Source organism: Amphiprion ocellaris, chromosome 1, assembly GCF_022539595.1.
Source record: "Amphiprion ocellaris isolate individual 3 ecotype Okinawa chromosome 1, ASM2253959v1, whole genome shotgun sequence".
NCBI classification, from domain to species: domain Eukaryota; kingdom Metazoa; phylum Chordata; class Actinopteri; family Pomacentridae; genus Amphiprion; species Amphiprion ocellaris.
Window position 1 is genome coordinate 37,039,749 of NC_072766.1, and position 16,777 is coordinate 37,056,525.

A 16,777-nucleotide genomic window follows, 5' to 3' on the forward strand; every position below is an offset into this window, starting at 1 on the left:
TCTGGTCTCCAGAACTTCCTAAAAACTCTCAAAGTCTCTTCTGCTGCAGGTTGCTTTGTAGAACTGTTGCAGAAAACCTCACTAAACCACATGGAGGGGCCTCAAGATAGTCGTCCAAATGAAACCGTACAAAAAAACCAAACTAGCACAACCCAAACGCTAAAGTCTCCTGCAGCCTACCAGAGAACCTCTGAGAACAGAGAATCAGGACAGGAACTCTTACCTTCTGGACAACCAACGTTGGTTCACAAACAAGAATACAGAATGTGTCTGACCAAAAACCTCTGAAGACTCACTACAGCCAGGATAAAGACACAACTCAGCTGTACCAAATCCACTAATCACTGCACACATTAGCACCATGTGCTAACTGTGGCTAAAGAACCACATTTAACAAGACAACTATCCAGTACAAAGCCCTAAAACACACCAAGAAACACATTAAAGACGATTTTACTGCTGGAAGCTGCAAACCAACGCCTAAAAAACAAACTAAAGCAACAGAACCAAACCCAGTTCACTGGTGAAGAGAAGCAGAGGAAATGTTTGTCTGCAGCTAAATAAAGCAGGAAGACACTGAGCTGCTCAGGTGTTCCTGATAACACCAAGCTGCTCAGGTGTTCCTGATAACACCAAGCAGCCACCTGGACAGCCAATAGGAACACAGCCACCTGGACAGCCAATAGGAACACAGCTTACTGGAAGTCCAGAGGGCTGGCTTAGTGAAGGAAATTTAGTTTAAAGTTGAAGCAGAAAGTTAACAAAGAAAGTTGAAAACCACCTTCTGATCCCTGAAATCTCTGAGTTTTCACACAAAGAACACCTGAACATGTCAAACTGGTTCCATAGTAGAACCATCATTGTAAAAACGTCATAGTATGGTGTGTTGCTCAAAAAACATTACGACCCAGCTGTCTAGGGTTGCCGAGGAGCAACACAAAAACAGGACAAACGCTGGTTTCCAAGGGGTTAGGAGGCTATTTATTTGAAATAAATAACAGCAGCATGAATCTCAAACGTCATTATGAGGAGTCTGGATTGAGGTTTCTCACTTGATAATGATCAAAACATGAAATTTAGGTTGGTTTCAGGAAGTATTCCACCTACAAGGTCCTCAAACATCCACCTTAAAGGAACATTCCACCAGAAATCCTTGAACATGCACCTAAAATGTTGGTTTGACCGAGTATTCCATCCAAAATCCTCAAAGGAATATTCCACCTAAAACCTCAAATATAGACCTGAAAGGGTGATTTAGAAAAAATCCTTCAATGTAGACCAAAAAAGTTAGTATGGAAGAATATTCCACCTGAAATGTAGACCTGAGAAGTTGGTTTGGAAGAATATACCATCCTAAACATCCTTAAATGTAGACTAAAAGACGGTTTGGAAGAAAATTCCACCTAAAATCCTCCAATGTAGACCTAAAAGATTTTGAGGATAAAGCATTTAGAAATGACCCAAATCTCCTCAGTTTTCTTTGGAACTTGTTTTTGCTACTATTCGTATCTGACTCTAGTTATAAAATAATGAATTTTACAGTTATGGAATGTTAATGTGAAAGTTTTGACAGCTATTAGCTTTCTCAGCTTCATAAAAAAGTAACAAATGAAATTTGTTCATAGTAGGGCCGCAACTATAATTTTTAAAACATTTTTATCATCATATGTTCGATCATTCTTTTCTTAATCAATTATTTGTTTGGCCTCTAAAATGGTGAAAATGTCAATTTGTGTTTTCCAAAGCCCAAGATAATGTCTAAAGATAATTACTTTACTGTTGTAGAGGAGCAGGGAAACTAGAGAATATTGAAATTAAAGAAGCTGGAATCAATGAATATTGACTTGTTTTTTTTCCTTATAAATGACTCCATCCCATAAACAGATTATCAGGGATTGCTCTAATGGTTGACAACTGATTAATGAATTGATTGATCATTGCAGCTCTAGTTTAGCATTAAAAAGATGTGAAATATACACTCAAAAATGTATGTAATCATTCATGTAACCATGTAATTTGCATAATAACAGAAAGGTAATAAATGCTCATATGCACCAACACAAAACGACAAAAACACACAAAACAACGAACTGAGCAAAACACAGAATTACAAAAACAAGACAAAAAAGCTAGACAAAAAGGAAACACAAAGCGACAAATGAGAAAACAACAAAAACATGAGACAAACAACAAAAGTCAGAGAAAAAACAATAAAAACAAGACAAAATATAAAAATGAGACGCAAACGACACAAGCGAGAAACAAAATGGCAAAAACATGAGACAAACGACAAAAGTCAGACCAAAAAAACAAGACAAAATATTACAAAAATGAGACACAAAATGACTAAAGAACAATGAGCAATCTAGCATTTTACTTTATGAACAAAACAACGTCAAAGTCTACAAATTATTTTAAATTTATAGTTTTACAAAGTTACAATCTGCAGTTAATGTCTTCTCTGTAATTTTTGTTACAAAGTCGTCCTGCGGGCCGGATTGGAACCTCTGACGGCCGCTTTTGGCCCCTAGGCCGCATGTTTGACACCCCTGCATTAGGTGATTTCAGATGTAATGACCTCTTCCTTCTTCTTTTTTCCACAGCTCCAGTGACGTTGTGATGGTAAACAAACCGGTGAACCTGCCTCCTGTCTGCTCTGAAGGCCCGTTTGTCCTGCTGGGTTCCTCTGCTCTGCTCTGCTCTGCTCTGCTCTGCTCCACCTTTGGTTCAGGTGGAGGTGTCTGCCGGCCGCCTGTAGGGGCTGCACCTCCGCCGTCTCAGGTGGCCTGGAAACCCCCATCTGCCCCCTGCAACACGCACTGAAGGCTTTATTTTTGGAGCGGCCGCGGGCACTGTGGCTCGCTCCCTGAGCTCCAGTTCACTCCGGGATGAGACGGCCCTGCGGCACCCTGAGCCGGGATTAACGAGCAGGGAGCAGTTTGTCCCGACAGCCGCTCGCTGAAGGTAAACCAGTCAAACTCGGTGTCTGTTGATTGACAAGCCGGCGGTTCTGCGGCGAGTTCCCGACCCGTCCGTGTGTCGGGCGCTAACCTGCAAACGGTGCATAGGATTTGATAGTGGCACGTGCACGATCTGAAATGTTAAACGCATGAGGCATATCAGACATTATGTCCACGAGAGGGAGAGCTTTGCAAAGCACTTTCTAACCTGTTGTGTGTTTCTGCACAAATGCAAGCATGAGTCAGCAGTTAACCAAACCGGCACACTGGGTAGGCTTTTAACCCTCCTGTTGTCCTCATTTACGGGCACCAAAAAATACTGTTTCATTGTCTGAAAAAAATCCAAAAAATCTGCAAAAAAATTACCCAAATTTCTGAAAATTTGAAAACCTTCAGGAAGAAAATTCCAATAACTCCTTTAAAGTTTTATTTTAAAAAAATCCCCCAAATTTGGCAAGAAAATTCTTGTAAATATTTTTAAAAATTAGTAAAAATTTTCCCAAAAAATGATTCAGCAAAACTTCTAATAATTTCTTTAAGAACATTCACAAAAAAATCAACCAAAATCCAGCAAATTTCGCTGGATTTTGGTTGATTTTTTTGTGAATGTTCTTAAGAAACCCTTTTAACATTTCTTTTTTTCCACCAAAAATGTTCAAAGATTTCCCACAAATATTGAAAATGTGGACATCAGAAGTTTTACTGTGAAAATATATTTCTTTTTCTGCATTTTCAAACTTTAAAACGGGTCAATTTTGACCCTCAGGACGACACGAGGGTTAATACACTTTGCTGCAAGTTTCAGATAAATAAATCATCTCCTCCTCCTTTTTTTTTTTTTTTTTTAAACACCAAACTGTTGTTTACCTTGCAGCCAAACCAACAAAACACAAGCAACCCGTTTCCACCTCAGGTAAGACTTCCACACTCAGACTCCTCAGTGGCTCCTTAATGGAGTTCTTTGAAGCTCAACAGATTGAGGTCACGGCACAGTTTTTCCACAAAGCTAATCTTATACTTTCCTCTTTTGAGAGCTGGGCAGTGGAAGCCTCCCAGATATCCAACCCCAGGGCCATAAAAGGGGGCTTCTCATGTGTCAGCTGGCCTCTTGTCACTGCCACTGCAGGAGTCACTTTGACAACAGGGATTCACCGTAAACATTTGCTCAGAACCAGGCAAACATGTCTGGCGGCGACGACATCTCTCAGGAGGTCCGGTCAGAGAGCCGGCGCAGCTTTAAGTCACCAAACCGGTGCTGGCGAGACAGAAATCAAATTTTAGGAGAAATGGTTGGTCTGAATTACGAGGCTCAGCACTCGGTGGGAGCAGCTTTGAGAGGATTTGGGCCTCGGATTGATTTCCAGCAGACTGAGTTGAGGACGGCAGGCAGCAGGTGTTGGTGTCAGGATGTTTGCTCTTATTTCCCTCCGTCTAAAATTAGACGGCGGACCTTTTCTAGAGCCACCAGCGATCCTCCGATATTCAGACAGAAAGGGAACAATTCAGCTCAGGTTGCCACTCAAGTTGAGACAAGTAAAAGTCCAGTAAACAAACCCAGCTAGATTGAAATACTGAGATCTTTGTCTGATTTAGAAGAGTGCATGTTACATTTATTGTCTGTTAATTACACCTCAGACCTTTGACCTCCTTCATATTGTGAGCTTGTAGTGTCAGTGGTCGATGAATTTGGACTCAATTTACTGCTCGTCATGTTTTAAGCTTCTTTGGTCATAAACATTAGCTTCCTGCTAAGACCCCTCCTCCCCTCGTGAACCTCCTCACCCTCCTGTACGCATCAATCATCTCGGTTCAGCTTAACTTTTATTTCCTGCAGAGGTCATTTTTAAATCCGACTGTCTCCTTGAGAGACTATTTTCATAAGTAGATTGTCATCATTTCAAAGTAGCCTTGCCATAAGCAGCGGCTTTACGTGCCTTTCTATTTCCACTGGCGATGCTCCTTGTAACCATGCAGCATCTTCAGGACCCAATTAAGAGATCTGAAACCTGCTAATGAGCCTCTTGTCATAGGAGCTCATAGTTTTCTAAAGCCAGCTGCAGGCTTGTCTCGGAGCCATTAGCACAGGTTAAATCAGTGCAGCTGGCCGGCAGCTGAACACACTAAACTGGCAACAGAGCAGAAGACGATGAGAGCACCAAGGCAGTAAATCAACAGGAAAAAACCAAAAAGCCTCGAGGAATCAGTGATCCGTTACATGGAATTTATTTCATGGTAATCAAAGATACATTAAGACATACACTGAGACGTCATTCACAGGATAAAAGGAATACATGTCCAGATTAAACAGGAAAACATCCACCTGCTGATACTAAGAGCTGCAGTACAAAGAAACCGGACTTGAGACCTGAAGTGAACTGAAAAGGCGTCTGCAGTTCATTTCAGTTCACTTGAATGAAGGTAAAGCAGCTTCAAGAACCAAACAGAGAAGTCCAGGTGTCTCTTACTGAAGCTCTTAGTTCTACTAAGACCAGGATGACTGAGAATCTACAAACATATTTAGATGTTTTGCTTCACTACATTTTGCAGAATTAGAACAAAGAGTCACAGGAAGTAACAGGATTTAAAGGAGAATCCTGGTTCATGTCAACCTGCTTATTTCTCATTAATGGTTACTGTGGTTTGGGCTGCTTCATAGGAATATTTATACAGGGTGATCTCGGTTTACTTCGTCATCGTCCTACGGTGTTTCGTCATTACGTCCGAACTGGTTACAGGGAACTAGTTGGCGAGCGGATGAATACGTTGTCTCACGTGGCGCTTTAAGACGGCTTTGTTTACATTCGCTGGTGATACACCACCTTGATTGTGCTGCATTCACTAACTTTTTGCCCTTCTTTATGGCTCCCAAGCGTAAGTCAGACTCTTCTGATGACAGTCATCTTCATGGAAATTAAATGATCATTGGTATTCATGACTTTTCCAAAGAACTGATCGATATCGTGATGCACGTAACGGCTTTGTTTACATTTTAGCCGGAGTTCCGACTTACGGCGAAAATTGACTTATGTCGCGCCATAGGAACGGAACTACGATGTAAGTCAAGGACCCCCCCCCCGTATTGATGATTAATCTATTGATTATTTTCTAGATTAATCCGTCAGATGTTTGGTCTCTGAAAGGTCAGAAAATGGAGAAAAATGTTGTTCAGTGTTTTGTTCACAACCCAAAGATATTGAGCTTACTGTCACAGAGGAGGAAAGAAAACAGGAAATAATGAAGTTTAAAAAGCTGCAATTTAATCTTTTTTTTTTTTTTTTTTTTTATAAATAGAGCCAAACCATTTGATTATCAAAATACCTGGCCTGAATCCAACTAATCCATTAACTGCGAGTCCAGGTGTTGAGATAACTTTAGGCCCCAAACCTGAAAGACTTTGTACTTTTTCCATGAATCATTTTGAACATTTGTTTTCAGTTTGACTGAAAGTAAACAGAAATTAGACCCCTGGAACGGACATTTTGCTAACTTTATTGTTTTTACTGACAGTACGGTGAAGCTGATTGTTGCTCCAGCTGCTCTCGGTCTTTTCTTCCAGCTGATTTTGTGAAGATGAAACACCATCTGTAGGATGTTTATCAAAGCTGTAAATTCATTAGTCATATTCTCACAGCTGGAATTACTCTCATCCAAGAACCATGCAGCAAAGTTTCCTCCTCCATGAGCGAACCAGTTAGTCTTGTTGTCTTCATCTCACAGTGGACGTCAGATGTAAACAAACCACTGCACTCAGGTGGACAAGCTGGTGATCAGGTCAAGTATCCCCAGATGGAGATCTCTAATGCAGTTACCAAGATGTTCATTCCAGACGGATCATTTCTGTGTTTAACTACAGTCAGACTGAAAACAAACATTTAAAAGATTTGTGTAAAAATCATTTTTCTTTGTAAACACCCATCTTCTCATTTCTCCATTATCCACAGTGAAGATGAAGAGTGGAAAGTAACAGACACGTTAATGAGAAGTACATCAGGTTGAAATAAACTAGAATTCTCTTTTAAGTACTTTTCCAACCTTAAGCTTGAAACAGAACGGTGAAGTCGGTGAAGTCAGAGTGGCTGATTTATTTTTTACCCCTTTATCCAAACATGCGCTTCACAAATCTTCATAGAACTGTCCAGCTGTAAAAGAAGGAAAAGATGAATCATTTTAAGTTAAATAATGATCTTAATTAAAAAGCTATTATATCTAATTAATAAAAACAAGCTGTGATTATTTCGGTGGCTTCGCAGAACCCCGGCACTGAAAAGGTTCTTTCTTCATCTTTATTATGGAACTAAACTCAACATTTTCAGTTAGTCAGTGAAATAATCTGCTTCCTTATCGAGTTCATTTTGGCTCCAGTTTCAGTCTTTTGATGAAAATCTGTTTTAGTTGGTCACATTCTAGTCCAATGATTGGATCTTTAGTTTTTAGATCATCAAAGCACTTTGAAGCTCCAGCTGTTGTCATCTTTGTGTGTGGTTACCATGGTTACAGACGTTATTCTCCTCAGTCACAAAGTTAATTAAAGCTCAGAGTCCATGAAACTCAACAGACTCTCCTCAGTAAAATTTGAATTTCCAGCTCACTGAAATAGATGAACATTAACTCTCCTGTTGATAAATGTTGGCTGCTGCCTGGATGTCTGTAGTTTGTCTCACCATTTTGTTGCTGCTTCTTTAGTGTACATTGTAGATAAAATTGTTTCTTTCAACAACCCTCTGATAACACAGACGTTACTGAATGTAAACAGCTTACGTAGATTCAGCTGCGAATCTGCTGAATTTAAGAAATTTGTGGACAGCAGAAGAAGCTTTGGTCAGCAGCTGCAGTACGATTCACTGAATGTCACTTTGCATTAAAACATTAATTAGCTCATTTGTCCATTTGTCGTTTGTCCATTTTTGGACAAGAACTTACCACTGTTTTAATGAAAGTGTTCTGTGGAATCAAACCGCAGCTCCAGAATCTCTTTCATTTCGTGGATTTATCAGTTTGACCTGTTGTTAATTAAGAAGCTCCTTATATTCAGTAACAGTGATGTTATGAGAAATGAAACAAACCTGTGAACTCAAATCATTCACCAATTACAAGAAGAAACAGCAACAGAATAGCAGAGGCAAACTGTAACTGTAGGCATATGGGTTCTGTAAAGCATCTTGAGACAATCTGACCTGTAATTGGCACTATATAAATAAAATTGAATTGAATTAAACATGCAGGAAATCTGTCATGGTGGCTAAAGAAATAATTTTGTGTAACTGTATTAAAGTCATCCAGCCTTTTAGGTTCTCTTTTCAAGTTAAACCCAGTAAACTGGATGTCAGAGAACAAGTGAGGGAGTCATGACTGAAGGCTGCTCTTCACTGCAGACAGCACATAGTGGCAGTAATGCTAATAGTAGAAGGGTTTGGAAATGATACCATCAACTGGATTTACTGAGTCCATCTGCTGTATCTGCAGATCAGAAGGACACGGAGGCCAAACTTCATCCATTAAGCACACCACAGACCAGAATAACAACTGTAACCATGATAGCCTCACACTAAGATAGAGACGGTTGTAGATTCAGGGCTCGACTGACTGATGAAAAATTAAAAATGCAAACATGAAACTAAAATGTCATGAACTAAAAATAATTAAAATTTAAGGACAACGAGGACATTTTAATCAAAAGACTAAAACTGGTGCCAAAATTAGCACAAGGAGGATCTAGAGTATTGTGATTTCAGAGTAAGATTTTTTTGTTTGAAATGTTCAGATGATAAATACACTACTGTTCTAAAGTTTGGGGTCATTTAGAAATGTCCTTATTTTTGAAAGAAAAGCAGTTTTTTTCAATGAAGATAACATTAAATTAATCAGAAATACAGTCTAGATATTGTTAATGTGGTAAATGACTATTGTAGCTGGAAACAGCTGATTTTTAATGGAATATCTCCATAGAGGTACAGAGGAACATTTCCAGCAACCATCACTCCTGTGTTCTAATGCTACATTGTGTTAGCTAATGGTGTTGAAAGGCTAATTGATGATTAGAAAACCCTTGTGCAGTTATGTTAGTACATGAACATGTGAACATGTAGTTAAAGGATAAAATTAAATCGGTTGCAAAAATGAACACAGCTTTTTGATGAATAATGTGAGAGTTCTATTTCGGCTGCAGATAAATAGACTGATGAGCGTTTTCTGTCTTTGCAGGAGTGTGAAATGCTGATGGAAGTCAGCTACAGTAACGGGCTGGAGCCTGACCTTTCCCAGCAGGATCCTCCACCCTTACTGCCAAAACCGGGCAAGGACAACGCAAGGCTTCAGAAACTCAAGAAGAAGAGAGCCAAGAAGAAAGGCAGCCTCTCTCAGACGCCCATCCCCTTTCGCTCCTGTTTGTCGCCTGTCAACGAAGCGAGCACAGACCTCGAGCACAGCGACCAGTCCAGCCCACCAGAGTCGGTGTACATTGCCGACCCCTCGGTGTCCAGTTTCCCCTTTGGCTCCTTGTACGATCACTCTGCACCTGCATTCCCTCCTCCTCAGAGCAGCCCTCATGTTCAGACTGTTAGCTTCCCCCCTCCGTCCTACGCAGCTCAGATCAGGACTTCAGAAGATCAGGTCGCTCCGCTGTACGAGTGTTCCTCTTTCCTATTCGACGAGGCGACTCCTTTCATGATGCCACCTGAGCAGGTTGCAGCGCCGCCTCTCCCTCCTGCTTTCACCTTAAACATGACACCAAATTCCCATGGGTCAGTCTCAACAGTCGCTGTGTCGCAGCCCGGCCCTAAAATATCAACTCACAGCATGACCCTATCCCCAGCCGCCCCCAGCTGTGGCCCGACACCTTCTCAAGTTGCAGGCCTACATCCACTTCCAAACACTCAACCTTTATTTCCCAGCCAGAGGGAGACAAACGCCGCCTCAAAGGATGACCCTCCCAGCCAGACGTCCACTCTGACTGCCAGACACACCAGTAATGGCAGCTTTGCTTTAAGCCAGATGCCCCCCGAAATAACTGCCTCAAAAATATCACTTGTTGAAGCAGTGACGGAGACGAGGCCAGAAGCCGCACCGGCCAGGATTTATACATCAAAGGCAACATTTTATGAGATCTCTAAACCTCCCTCTATGCAGGACCTCTCAGTAACAAACCCAACCTACCAGGGAGCATCGTTATCTGCAGCGTACAGGGAGAAAACTGCTGTTTCAGTGCTAAAGACTGATCATTCTTCCTCCTGGACTCAGTGTGGAAGACCTAAGACTCCCTCGTGCACACCAGCTCGAGTATCTACACCCATTTTTGAAATCTCAAAACCGAACCCGCTTTTATTTGCTGCAAGTCCTGCTTTCAACTCATCCCAAGACCTCCAAGCTCCTGCAGTTCTCAAGGAGGCTCCGAGACACAAACCAGCGATTCAAGCTAGCGCCACAGGAGACAGGAAGCAGCCTGATGTTAATAACATAGCGACCATCAAACAAGCCAGCAACTACAAAGAGATACAGATTCAAAATACACGAAGGAGTACAATAAATCTGAGCGTTACCAACAATGAGCTGTACCAAGGAGAGAACACAGCTGCTCCTGACTTCACTCTGGTCAAACCAACTCCAGCAGAACCCGTCACCCTGAATCTAAAAACAGACCAAGTTTCAGAAAACAAAGCTTCATTGTTGCCAAAAGTTCCATCATTTCTTTCTGTACCACAGAATCTAAACCAAATGCCAACACCTTCGAGTCCGAGCCCAGCATTCTCAAACTTTCGTCCTCCTGTAATCGATGCTCGCAAGTCTTTGACGTCACTATTGGAGACTCAGATGTCATTAGCAAACTCAAAGCCCAAATCACGGTCTACATATTATGGGCTCACTCCAGCTCAGTATGCTGCTTACGGTGGAATTAAGAGCGCCGCATCACATCACAGCCCTGTACCCCAAAGGATTAATGAAGCCTCTCCAGACAAAACCCACCAAAACGAGTCTGTAGATGGATCAAAGCCTGAAAAACATCTCAACGGGCACGAGGATCTCCCCTCTTCAGTTCACAGTTCACAACCTGTGTCACCTCCAGAGCATTCAGAGCTTCCAGCTGAGCAGATCGTCACATGTAGCACAGATGTCTGTCAGGAAAGTCAATCTGAAGCTCACAGTATTGGAATACAATCACTTAAAACTACTAACGAGGACACAATAAAAGCTGAGCTTCCTCTCAGCTCGGCTCAGAAAACAATGCAACAATCCACAAGTGATGTATCCCCACCAAAAGCCTCTTACTCTGAGGCTCCAATACCAATACCTAAAGCAGGTGAGGTACACACACAAAGTGCGGCACAGTTTTCTATAGAGGCAGCGCTAAAAACTAATCCAACGCTGACTGATAGCAGTGGCCTGTCGAGTTCTTCCTCACCCGTAGTGAAAACAGATTTAAAAGCAGAAACGCAGCATGAAGCAAAAGTGATAGGCAACCCTGATAAAACATTTCCAGTTTCACAGCGGAATAAAAAACCTACAGGAGAACCCACAATTCTAAATGCAAATGAACACATAACTCCAGTCCAAACTTACCAAACTGTTGGTGGAGTCATTCCATCAACAGTTCATGGTCTCAACGCTCAACTCACTGCCAAGCCTGTTCAAACCTTAGCTAACAGCCCAAACTTGATTGTCCAAACTAATGCCACAAAGTTAGAGGCCAAATTCTCAGATAATACCACAATAAATAGTCCCTTCAACTTAGGACCACAACAATCCAACAAACTGGTTTCAGAAACCCCAATAAAGTCCAGTAAGGTCTTGCACAATCAAAAGGAAGAGGTTTACCAGCAAATCAAAGTAAGCAGTGAGGTTATTCTGCCCAGTAAGACAAACATGGGGAACATTTTGCCTTCTATTGCTGCTAATATGGAACAAATCATTGATAATACAAAAACAGAGCCCCAATTCATGAATAATCCCTCTAATGAACCAATTATCGCCAGCAGAGAATCCTTGTTGCCACATGAGCCAGTCACAGCATCGGTATGTTCTGCACACTACAGTATCTGCACTGTATCTTCAGCTGAGAAAAAGTTTATACAACCAGTCAATGCCATCTACAGTACTGTTCAAACTTTAGAAAATAACATCAGTTTCCCTCCATCAAGTGCACCAAATATACCTTCTGTAAATACTATCTTACCAGGTAAACCAACCACACAGACTAAACTACCCACCCTACTTGCTTCTGTACCCAAATCACCCAATTTCTCTGACATCAGATTCTCTTTAAACTCCTCAAACATGCCAAAAATTGAGCCTAAAATGCCAATAAATACTAGCGAGAATATACTTGTAAACACACAAACTAGTACTGGTTCTGCTGGCCAAGGAACAAGTTTGTACACAGACTCAAGCAGAACTGCACAAGCAACTGAAGCTACACTTAAAACTGAAGACACAGAAAAGTCGAGTAAAGTAAATATAGAAGGCAAACTCCCAAAGCTTATGAACACTGACACTAACAGAATTAGAAGCTCAGCAGTAGACAAAGATGTGGATCCACAGCTCATCACTGAAAGAATAGGTTTACTGCCATTAGAGCATCTTTATGCTGCACCTGTCAAAGCAGAAAACATCCAAACGAAGTCTACTGTAGAAACAAAACCAGCTGCTTCTAGTATTTCAAAACGAAACACCACAAGCAGCGAATCCAAATTATCCAACAAACCAAACCAACTGAAGTCTTTAACAGGCACTGGTCCGCCTGGACAACCAGGAAGTGTAGAAACTATTCAACATGAAGCTGCACAGTCAAATAAATTCAGTTTGGGTGGAAATATTCACAATATTCTATCAGTTGAAACCAAATTGTCCAACAGACTTCACATGGAAACTATCCCACCAGTGACTGCAGACCCAGCAGAAAGCAGTAAACCAACATTTAATACTGCGCAGGTTAGTAAACCTACAGTGCCTTCTAGCCCTACCATGAGGCATGTTGCACCAGAAAGTCCTGTAACAAAGCCAGCCATGAGTGCAAAATCACTTTTAGGTTCTGTTGATGGTAAAGTAATTGCTGAGAACAGATCACCTGAGACACCTGGATACCAAATTAGCACTAAAACTACTCTAAAAGAAGAACATTCTTTAATTCAGCCAATTATAGACAATAAAGCTTTAGCAAGTCCACACATGAAAGCAAAACATTTGGTAGCAACTAAGACAGAAACAATGACCTCCATCTCTAATACATCTGGCATGAGTGTAGACCAGCAAACCAGACAAACAGCAAGTCACATGACAGGAAGTAACACTCAGACATCAGTGAAGCAGTTTACTGAAACAAAAAGATCTACTGAAACCAACATTCATACTGTAAACACTCAAACTCTCTCACATGTTGCTTTAAATAACCATCCTGCTATAAATATTCAGCCTCTCAGTGAAGCCACCAGAGATTTTAAAGTCCCTCTGAGTCCTGCAGCTACAACTAAACCTTGGAATGCAACAAGAGCATCACCTCTACTCCAGCCAAGAGTGTGTCATACGCCTAAACAAGCCTATACCCCGACCTTACCCCAGTCCTCTCCAACTCCTGTACCTTTAAACCATTTGACAGAAACAAAACCAGCATCAGTCATAATGAAAGATCAAATAAATCCTCCTGTTACACCTGTTCAAAATAATGTACCTACAGTTCAGCCGTCTGCGAAGACAATCACTGAGAATATCGCAAAAGCAGAAATAAAACCACCACCAACAGCCCCTGAGGTTAAAGAACATTCCCAAATGCAACTACTAAAGAATATTCTAGGATTAAATTCCAGTAAAGGAGGAAAACTCTCCTCACTGAACACTGAAGCTAATGGTCCCGCCAGTCCAGTTTTAACTAGTAAACCTAATTTAAAACCCAAACCTCCTGCTAAGCAAACAGAACCAAGACCTCCCTCCACTACAGTAGAAACAAAACCCCCAGTTCTATCTACCGAATCCTCAAAGTCTCTCCCTGATCCGGCCCAGGTTAACTCACATACCAGTAATGATCAGCCTCCGACAGAGAAACCAGTAGAGAGCATTTCCCCCTCAAAGCCAGATACTGTCATGAAAGCCTCCATAGTTAAAGCCGCTGTGATTGATTCTGCCACTCCTGCCTCTCTGCCTCAGGCCTCAGTCTCAGTCAAAGCTCCGTCCCCAAACAGAGGAACGTCACCACCATCTCAGCCAAAAACTGGGCTCAAAGGCAAGGACGTTCTGAAGACCAAAGCTACAGCAGCGCCGACGGACGCCCAACCCTCCACGAAGTCAGCGACATCAACTGCATCTTCAACTACTGACAAGAAGGCCGTCACTATGGAGACGCCACCGGCACTGGCTGAGCCGAAGGCGACCCAGAAGCCCAAAGGCCTGAAGGCTAAGCTCAGCGGGTGGACTCGGCTGAAGAAACACATGGTTGTTGAACCGGAAGAGCCACAGTTTCCGGAGCCGGAGGCCAAACCTCAGGCTGAACCCAGCGGCGGCAGCAAGGAGAAAACGGATCATGTCGAGCTGTCAGCTGATCAGCAATTAAATCAGGAGGTGATCAAGAACAAACAGGGTCCCAAAGCGTTGAAGATGTGGGACGCACTCCTGTTTCAAATGTTCTCCACCAAAGAGCGAATCATGGACCAGATCAACGCCACCAAGAAAGACTTGGACACCAAAAAGTCCTCGAAAGAAAATCAGGCCGAAGTTCCTTCTTTTGTGAACCGCCTGCCAATTTTACTGTACAGCCCTCGATTTGATGCCAGGAAGCTGAAAGAAGCAGCAGAGAAGCCGCTCACGAGTATAGCGGCAGTTTTTGAGAGGGGGCTGATAAAGCGTAAATCTCAGGAGGACGAACGGAAGGACTTCAACAGAAAGGCCCGAGGATTCGGCTCAGCAAAAACTACCGATGGGACTAAAGAGTGAAAAGTGATTTTGTCTGATGTAGAAAGATGCTGTGATCTCAGATAGGACGGCTGCATAGAAACATGAAGGAATTGTGAAAAAAAATTTGAAAAAATTTAACTATTTGTGGATTTCTGTGAGAAAAAAATTTAAAAGGATTTTTTTTTTTTAAGTCAAGGCTGCAGTGAGGAGGCAAATTATTCTGGAAGGAAAAAGAATTACCCTGACGTGACTCGATGCTGGAGCTATGCCATGGTGTTTAAATTTAGGTTTTGCTGAGATAAAATTAATTAGCTGGTGTAAAAGTTACCTTTTAAAGCACTTAGTGGTCAAGTGGTACAGCTTTAATACAAAGGTGCCATATTTGCACTTTTAATAAAATCCAATTAGATAAAAAAATGAAATAAGGAACATTAGATATTCTTCTCTCCTTGGTTAGATTAGTCTTTTCATTTGATGAAGGCCTAGAAGTAGCGCTGAGTGCACGTAGCTCCTGTAGATTCTTTTAATAGATTGTTTTATTTTTTCGTGCTCGACCTTTTTCTATTTTTCTAAACAAAGTAAGGCTTTTAATATGCACCGCTGGTAGGCTGGTAGCATTTAATCTGTGTAATAAATAGAGCTTTTACATTCCTGGAACAACAGGGCAGATGGGTTTCATAAGAAGGTAAACGGAGATGGGTTAAGGGTGAAGGTCAGAATAAATTTAGGTTCCTGCAAGTTGGGTGTGAATAGAGGGTGATGGCTGTACGATATGAGGATGGGAATATGGAAAAAAAAACATGCTTGGCATAAAGGTGCAACTCTTAGGGCTAAGCTCATGTTTTTGGCCATGCTAGCAAGTCTGGAAGTGTCAGTGCCTGTCTGTTGGGCCACCAATTTGGTCTTGATTGAAACAGCTTTTGTGGTTTGACATTAAATTTCAAACATTTAGACATTTTTGGTTTTGGGTGAAACATCTTGACATCTGTCGGAAGCATCTGAAGGTCAAACTTGACAATAAATTCTCAAAACTTTGTACTGAAATTTGTCCAAAGGGGTAAATAGCTGCTAAATTAATGTCTTACTATTTTAGCCTCAGCTGTACTTTATGTTCAGTGCCAGTTCACACACCATTGCTTGCTAATATACTGGAGTAAGACTGGGAACTTTTTAAACTTGCTAAACATTAGCATGTTAGCGCCGTCACAGTGTGTAGCTGTGCTGAAATACAGAGTTGCTAGCATGGCTGTAAACTGTTAATGTCCATTAGACTCCACAGTAATGGGAGGAAAAGTCAGTCTGTAGTGTTTCAAAGAAAATCCCCCTGCCTCCCAGAAAGAGTGAATGTCGATAAACTAAAACTTTTCCAGTGACGTGCTTCAAATGTGTCATTAAGTCATGAATGTATGAAGGATTTTAAACTGCAATCCAAAAACACTGGAGATTATTTTCATCCAACAATGAGGACATGATTAAATATTTCCACCCGGAGTAAAAGATAAACTGCTGTAGTTACTGAACTGTTTTGTTGGTGGATGTTCTGAACAGCATTAGAGTCTAGATGTATGTAGGATGTAGCAGTGACCACCAGAGAGAAGATGAAGAGGCCTGATGTAGACGGACAGACTGAAGGACAAAGAAATGAAAACATTAGATGTGTGAAGCTGGTAGCCGGTATTAGGATGTTTTAGTTGGGACTCTTTTGTTTGTCTCTATTCTGGATTCTAAGAATGGTTGTTTTCCCAAAGATCGTAATGTGGAATTTTTTTTCTGAGGGCGATTGAACCCTCATGAGCTGAACACAGCCCCATTTATTACACAGATGCTTCACATGTTTTTCTTCACTGTGTGATTTTTAAAAATGCATAAAGTGTTGTGAAACTCTTGTCTTGTATTTGTCTCTTGTTTTTAAAGGTCTGGTGGGTTTTATGAGGGATTTTCTC

At 41.5% G+C, this 16,777-nt stretch overlaps 2 protein-coding genes across 5 annotated transcripts in view; one reads left to right on the forward strand and one right to left on the reverse strand.

Annotated features, from left to right (window-relative positions):
- Positions 1-2,636: 2,636 nt before the first annotated feature.
- LOC118471636 (mucin-2-like) lies at positions 2,637-16,719 on the forward strand. Of its 3 annotated transcripts, XM_035957318.2 has the most exons (4): positions 2,637-2,964; positions 3,835-3,873; positions 9,162-11,253; positions 14,091-14,396. In XM_035957318.2, exons 3-4 carry the CDS (start codon positions 9,171-9,173, stop codon positions 14,258-14,260), a joined length of 2,253 nt encoding a protein of 750 aa, XP_035813211.1. In that variant the 5' UTR covers positions 2,637-2,964; positions 3,835-3,873; positions 9,162-9,170; the 3' UTR covers positions 14,261-14,396. The 3 variants fall into 3 exon arrangements, with proteins under 3 accessions (XP_035813211.1, XP_035813210.2, XP_054871357.1); XM_035957317.2 differs by having other exon boundaries at positions 2,647-2,964; positions 9,162-16,719; XM_055015382.1 differs by lacking the exons at positions 2,637-2,964; positions 3,835-3,873 and adding an exon at positions 4,024-4,353 and having other exon boundaries at positions 9,162-16,719.
- LOC111581987 (non-muscle caldesmon-like) overlaps positions 5,168-16,777 on the reverse strand; it is a 43,808-nt gene continuing 32,198 nt past the window's right edge. Inside the window, exons 15-16 of one of the 2 annotated variants that reach the window (XR_008603279.1) lie at positions 5,450-7,099; positions 5,168-5,296 (exon numbers count right to left, since the gene is read on the reverse strand). Coding sequence is in view for 1 of the 2 variants with exons in the window: in XM_035957319.2 (XP_035813212.2) it covers positions 7,074-7,099 (26 nt within the window). In the remaining variant the exon portion in view is untranslated. Of the gene's footprint in view, positions 7,100-16,777 lie in introns of both variants that reach the window. The other variant, XM_035957319.2, reaches the window with a different exon arrangement.

Excerpts from the sequence above, each read along its gene's own strand:
- LOC118471636 (XM_035957317.2), top strand. The coding sequence starts at position 9,171 with ATGCTGATGGAAGTCAGCTACAGTAACGGGCTGGAGCCTGACCTTTCC.